The sequence below is a fragment of the Xyrauchen texanus genome, chromosome 6 (assembly GCF_025860055.1).
Source record: "Xyrauchen texanus isolate HMW12.3.18 chromosome 6, RBS_HiC_50CHRs, whole genome shotgun sequence".
NCBI classification, from domain to species: domain Eukaryota; kingdom Metazoa; phylum Chordata; class Actinopteri; order Cypriniformes; family Catostomidae; genus Xyrauchen; species Xyrauchen texanus.
The window spans coordinates 30,943,006-30,949,994 of record NC_068281.1 but is presented as its reverse complement, the minus strand read 5'-3'; the positions used below and the strand labels follow the sequence as shown (position 1 = coordinate 30,949,994).

The following is a 6,989-nucleotide window of genomic DNA, read 5'->3' as shown; positions in this document are numbered from 1 at the left end:
CAAAACACAAATGGAATTGTTACCTGTAAATGCTAATTAACCAAGCTGTTTTTAATTAATTTCAGAGCAAATATTATATAGAGATTTATTACATTATATATATATATATATATATATATATATATATATATATATATATATATATATATATATTGTGTATATGTACATATTTATACATAAAATTATATTTAAAAATCAATAAGTGCATAATCAGTATAGCCCTGCTATCAAACTAGTGAAGCATGGAGGTCATCATGAATTATTGCAACAAAGGACAATTAATGCGACAACTACTTACAATTACACAGTTCAGTCAAAAGCACTTTTGTTAGAATGTAGCTTTTTATCTGTTTACCTGTGTCATAGTAGCCTATAATACTCTTGTAGGAGTATGTGTAGATGTCAATTGTGTACTAGTAATTACTTTAACTAATCCACAAATAAATTGTGCTTTGGCAAGTCGAGAGATGTTTGGAACGCAAGCTGCTTCTTCCTGTGAATATCTCAACTTTGTGTATCCAGACATCTCTGGCTTCTGATCACACACCTATGTTGCTATGGTTACATAATAATCTCAAAGTCTGTTTAGGCAGTCTGTAGATCTTGACTACACTTCTAGCATCTTCTCAATATGGAATGGTAATTTTACTTACACCCCCTGCTGGATAGGAGGTTGACTACTTCACAAGACATAAAGAACTGCAGAGAAGAAGGTGAGCACCTGCTTCCCTGTCTGGTCCAAAGCTCAGTCCACCATATCATGGATGGTCTAGAGTGTTTCTCAGACCCTGTGGCTCTGTAACTGAAGCAATATGAATCTCCCTCTATGCTACAATGGACTAATGTCCCATCTCTTCCCACCCATGCTTCACTCTTCTTCAACACTGAGCAACAGATTTTTATTAGTGGTGCCACTGAATGCAGTTACATTTCCTGGGGAATTCTGGGCTGGGCGGCTGGATTGTTCCCTCACAGGAGCGTGCAAGTGCCTGATTTCTTGTCGTCATCCAAGCCAGCTGCTGACTCTTTCCGGTTGGGGTCGCTGAGCTCATCAAAGAGTCCAGTGTCGATCATCTCCATTTGCCAGGCAATGGGAATAGCGCCTGTGCTGAACTCTTTGAAAAATGTATCATCCTTTGCATCAAACTCAATACCCTTGATTTCAGAGAACTCAGCAATGTCACCTGTATCCTTTGCATAGACAACGTTGGGTTTGGGCACCCAGGGAGGGTCAATAAGGCCAGCCTCCAAACGAGCAAAGTTAATGGACTTGAACCACTCGTGCTTCCTGGGATCATCACTCCTATAAAAAAGCACACATTTTGTTGAAAATATCCTGGCCACATGGACTTAAATGTGAGTTCTGATGCCCTTTGGACTTTTGCCTTCATGTTGGAAACAGGTCATGTACTGTAACTACAATGCTTATTACATTTGATTCTCTGGCGACGAACAAATTGTTTGGAAACGCTTTAGAAATGGCTCGTTCCTTCTTTTCTTACAAAAAAGGCACTTACCGTGTAAGTGAATGGGACCAATATTTGGAGGGTTTAAAAGCAGAAATGCTTATAATAGAAGCGTATAATTTTAGAAAAGAAGCTCACAATTTTATAAAAGCAGTTACACTAAGTCTTCAGTTAAAACTTGTGTATTATTTGAGCTGTTAAGTTGTTTAAATCAATGTTTAATACAGTCGTTTTAGGATTGGCCCAATTTGTTTTTCGATTGTAAATGCCTCACTGTATCCTAGATTTCAACTGTTTTTTGTTTTGTTTTTTTGTTTTTAAAAAAAGGAGGGATGAGTCTAAATTATTTTTGTGCAATCGACATTATGCCACAAATCGTAATATTCTCTTGACATATGCAATTTTTATGTTAAGATTTACCAATTATTTTCATAAATGATATGTTGATGAGTATTTTTGTCCTATGTGGATGGCAAAAGAAACCTAAACCTCATCTTTGCCCAGTGATAGGAAATCACTACAATATCTTTGGATGAAAGCTGGAGAAAGTGAAGAATCTTGAGGTGGAGGATTTCAAACAGGTTAGGTTAGGGTCTTATGTATCCTGCTTTAACCTCTTCATACTGATGGATCAGGTAGTTAAGAGGGATAGAAGGACTTACTTGCAGCCAAGACGTTCATCAATCTTCTTCTTGAGGAACTGCTTGATGATGTCTGTGGTGGAGGCATCAAAGTTCTTGTGCTCAAACTTGGGCTCTTCATTGAGGATGCGCCTCTGTACCTCCTCCTTCTCCACCTTCTCCTTCTTGGCTTCGGGACCTTTAAAGGGGGTGTAGCCAGCTACCATTTCATAGATACTGCAGCCCAGAGCCCACCAGTCCACTGATGTCCTGTATGGTGTGTCATTCAGAATTTCCGGGGCCATATATGCACCGGTTCCAGCCTGTGAACATAGGGACAAAGGACCATTGTTTAGTTTTGGGCAGAAATAATCACAGACTAATATTACTATTACTTTTTTTTTAATCTTTTGGGTGGTTCGATGAGAACCAATTATATTTGTTGCTTGAAATTCAGTGCAATGAATTTGCATGAAACTGGACTGGATGTTTGTCAGTGGCATTTATTAAGGTGACAGCACTGAAATAGTTTACCCTTTATGGCAAATCATTTTATGTAAGTACTATCCTATCTATACTCCTACATTACATCTTCTCTTTGCCAGAGAGAAGAAGCTTAATCGTAATCCTCTACTACCTGTCAGGAGTCATGTGCCGATCCACTCTGATGAAGTACACTGTCTGCTTATATAAAGACAGCCATTCTTAGGATCAACTGGACATGTGTACATTTGTTTCATCTAGACTTATTCATTAATAGCTATAGGCCTAATCTAAAACTAGAACTATCACCTCAGCTTATTTGCATATTTACAAGAATGATTGTAGCAGCCAATAATGTAAGAATTTATTAGATTATGGGCAAAAATGTATTACGTTATTGGTAAGTTATTACAATACTGACTTTTATTACATTAAGAATGGAATATATACTACGTTATTGGCAGTTATTACATTACAGTAGTTATTACATTATTGGCTTCTACAATGATAATTTTCTTTGAGTGAATTTCTTGAGTGTTATCTCATCATATTGGATTTTCAACATGATAACATTTATATTAGCTTATAAACAATAATCATGATGTTCCAAATGTTTTGGCAAAATAATCTCCAGATGTTTGACTTGGCAATGACCTAGAGTCATACATAGCATGCAGAGAACATGAGTGTAATTAAATTAATTTTGTATTACATTACACAAGCAAGAATAAATAATGCTTAATTATATCTTGAAGAAACCTTTTTAATTTATGATTTAAGACTTAATTTAAGAATGCTCCTGAAATGCCAAGGGTTGACAAGCTAAAACATAGAGATTACATGAGACTGGAGGCTCCGTCATTGTGCTTGTCTAACATAATCAGCTCAGCTAGCATGACAACCACATAGTGATATCAATGTCTCAACCTTCATATCATTGAGTTTATAGCTGTGCATATAGTCTGGTTACACAAAACAAACTGCTGGGTGATGGCACTCCAGTTGGGAAATCTTCAGGACATGAAGATTCTATTAAGAGCCAATAGCTTTCAGCAAAGACCAATGAAATGAACACAGCAATAATTGGTGATAATCATTAAGGTGTTACAATATCTAATATTAAACTCATTCATAAATAAAATGTAATGCTTCCCCCTCCCCCTGCCTTTGGTGGTCTGATCAGAAGCAGCTTTGTGTAATGCTTCTTAAGAGGATCAGGAGTGTAAAGCCAACCAAACCCTCTGTGGTTCAGCTTGGGCTTCAACCTGCACTGAGGACTCAAGAAGGGCACTGGATAATAAGCTTAGTGTCACTCCATGAATGATGTTTAATTTTGACTTTTGAAAATATAGGCTAACCTCTAAAACATATCTATATGTATATTTGAAGATATGCTTTTTAAAAAGAATAGAAGTTACAATGCTTCCCTTTGCTATCATTTTTATCATCTACTATGTATCTTTATGTCATGTCCACATTAATACGTTTTGGTTGAAAATGCTTTGATTTTGCCTCAAATGTATAAAAATATATGTGGTCTTAGAATGTAACTTTTAGCACCAACAAACTGTTTGAACAACTTATTGGAAGCTAATATTTCATTTAAATTGAATCTTTGTACAAAATGTATTGAGCACTGAAAAATGTTTTGTCTGTGAAATTAAATTGGGGCCCTTAATATTAAAGAGCTATAATTTATTGATGTTTTTACCTCCATAAATCTCCACTCAGAGAGAAAATTCACCAAGAATTCTTATATCATTTAATCAGTACAAATACTTCATCCATTTATTATGTTTTGATCTTACTATTATGAGAAAGTTTCTCAATCGCAATCACTTTATTATTACTAATGCACCAAGAAGGTATAAAGTGTCTCAATAGTAGCATGGTTAGTACAACTATTCTTTTATCTCGATGACAGGATAACAGTCTGTCAGCCTTTGTGAATTTCATTTTGCAGAGGGTCATTAACCACACTTGAGGAACACTGCACTGTAAAAAAATACCTGCAATTGACTCCTTAAGGTGCTTTTTCAGCTTGATCTTACCCTTAAAAAATATGTTTTGTTGGTGTAATCTTATGTAGAGAGGTTGATTCAGTGATATTATATAATGTTTTTGACTTAAGTAAAAGTTCATTTAGAAATTGCCACATGAAGCACATTTATTAGGTTAGATTAAAAAAAATGATAGATTGAGGTGAAGCACTTGCGAGCCCTTTAGGTTAAGTCAACTTCTTGTTTTAGAGAGACATTTTTAGTATGGCATAGTTGGAAGCTACTCATTGAAAAATTAGAACCTTTCAGAACCAGAACCTGTGGATGAGTTCCATTCATTCCAAGAATCCTTTCAACCATACTGTAAGGACATAAAGAGACAATGAGCCAAGGGTGCAGATGAGGACAATGCCGCTAACTGATCTGTGTATACCTTCTGCATGCAGTCTTTTAGCATCCATGATGGGTATAGTTGTTCTCAGGATGACGAAGATCTCCAAGAATTGTATAACAGTGCAGAATACTACTCTAACAAGACAGTAATCCCCTGAATTACCATGTAAAAGCCAAATAATCTGAGGTCAGAGACAGTGTTTGTACTTAATTAGGGATAGTTACCTAAGGGGGATAGTTAATGCAAATATGAAAATTTGGAAGAAATATGATGGCAGATTTATCATTTTGGTGAAATAATCTTTTAAGTAAAGAATAGATACAACTAAACACAATTGATTGACTTCCACTCTCATGTCATGCAAGCATACTTAAAAGATACCCAAAAGTTGTGTGATGCCTTTAACTGTAATAAGTATAGAAAACATGCAATTAGCTCACCTTTTGGGTGATGGTCTTTCCAGCTGGAAGCTCCACAGCAAGACCGAGATCTGAAAGACGGCACTGGCCCTGGCTATCCAAGAGCACATTCTCAGGCTTCATGTCACGGTAGACAATGTCCATGTCATGCAGGTGCAGGATGCCGGTAGCAATCTGAGCAGTATAATAGATGATCCGGTCCATTTCGATACCCTTCTCACCAATGTTATAGATGTGATACTTAAGGTCACCTCCATTCATCAAGCTCATGACCAGGCAGAGGTGGGTCTTGGTATCGTAAGCATAAGCCAGGTTGACAATAAACAGGCTGTTGACCTTCTCTAAGATCTTCTTCTCCAGAAGGGCCATTTTCTCACCATGTTTCTTCTTGAGACGTTTCTTGCACAGCTTCTTGCAGGCATACATCTGGCCCGTGTTTTTCACCTGCACTGCACACACCTGAAAGTGCAAACAACATGGTAAAATTTTAGAGATTACATTCTAAATCTTGGATCCAAAAATGCTCTCCAAACTCTACATGCAAATCTGAAATACATTCAACATATTTACGATAAAATACATTTTTAAAATGTGTGTAATCTCAATATTTTCACTCTTCATGAAAAGAACATACCTCTCCAAATCCACCCTTGCCAAGTGTCCTGAATTCATAGAAGTACTTATCAGTGATGGGCTGTTTCTCATATTCTTTCCACTGTAAAAACTGGTCAAAGAATGGGGTTGTCTGGTATTCTGTAAATGGCTTGCCTTTGAGGTACTCTTTGGTGGCTTCCTTCACTTGCTTCATCACATCCTCAAAATCTTTGTCAGAAACTGCCTTGCACTTGGTCGCTACATCTCCAGTCAGGTAGGTGAGGAAGCTCTTGGAGCCATCCTTGCAGAATTTGTTAATGACATTTGTACGAGCCTTGTCTTTGGCAGCCGCCTCAGACAATTCCCAATCATTTAGATCATCCAGAAATTCAGCAGCAGCAGCGCACTCTGGTCCCGCTTGATCAAGAAATTTTCGGAACAGCTTCTTCCCTATAGGCTGCTTTTCACAGAGGGTCTCAAAGTCCTTCTCCAGACTTGACCTGAGTGCTGCACATTGATCCGCCTTAGGCAAAGAGAGACTTCGGCGACGTTTCTTCATCTCCTTGTCATCTCCACCTTGGGCTTTCAGGTAGGCCGTGTTGGCCACCAAGTTATCGAGTCCACCCATGTCACACATTCTGGCGGCTGTGTTGGGTTACTCAATCCAGAGAAATGGAAGTACCACAGACTGTGTTACCAGGCTAGAAGATGCCAGTGGTCAGTGCGTCTGTGTGCAACCCACTCCAAAGCCAAGGCGCGAATGAGCCACTAAGACACATGCAGCTGGAGGGCAAGACACACTGACAGCCCAGTAATTACTCATTTAGAATTAAATACCTGCAAGGGATTTTCACTTAAGTATATTTGTGTGGTCTATACTCAGCTGCTATTCAAGGAAAGGAACTTATAAGAGGGTTCTCCCACTAAGAAGCTTTAGGGCTGGCTATATTTAGGCCGATGCAGAGCGGTAGCTAATGGCTGGCCATCAGGCTCTGTTGTTCAAACACAAATGA

General features: G+C 37.9%; 1 protein-coding gene across 1 annotated transcript; it reads right to left on the bottom strand.

The window, feature by feature from the left end:
- Nucleotides 1-208: 208 nt before the first annotated feature.
- Nucleotides 209-6,765, bottom strand: grk7a (G protein-coupled receptor kinase 7a). Its single transcript, XM_052128912.1, has 4 exons — nt 6,017-6,765; nt 5,404-5,841; nt 2,129-2,409; nt 209-1,303 (listed from the first exon to the last, which is right to left on the bottom strand). The coding sequence occupies exons 1-4, from the start codon at nt 6,611-6,613 to the stop codon at nt 970-972; spliced, it is 1,650 nt and encodes a 549-aa protein (XP_051984872.1). The 5' UTR covers nt 6,614-6,765; the 3' UTR covers nt 209-969.
- Between the last annotated feature and the right edge of the window lie 224 nt (nt 6,766-6,989).

Coding starts and splice junctions, on each gene's coding strand:
- grk7a (XM_052128912.1), bottom strand. CDS start 6,613: ATGTGTGACATGGGTGGACTCGATAACTTGGTGGCCAACACGGCCTAC. Junction 5,842..6,016: donor GCAAGGGTGGATTTGGAGAG/GTATGTTCTTTT, acceptor TTGCACTTTCAG/GTGTGTGCAGTGCAGGTGAA. Junction 1,304..2,128: donor GATGAACGTCTTGGCTGCAA/GTAAGTCCTTCT, acceptor GCTTTTTTATAG/GAGTGATGATCCCAGGAAGC.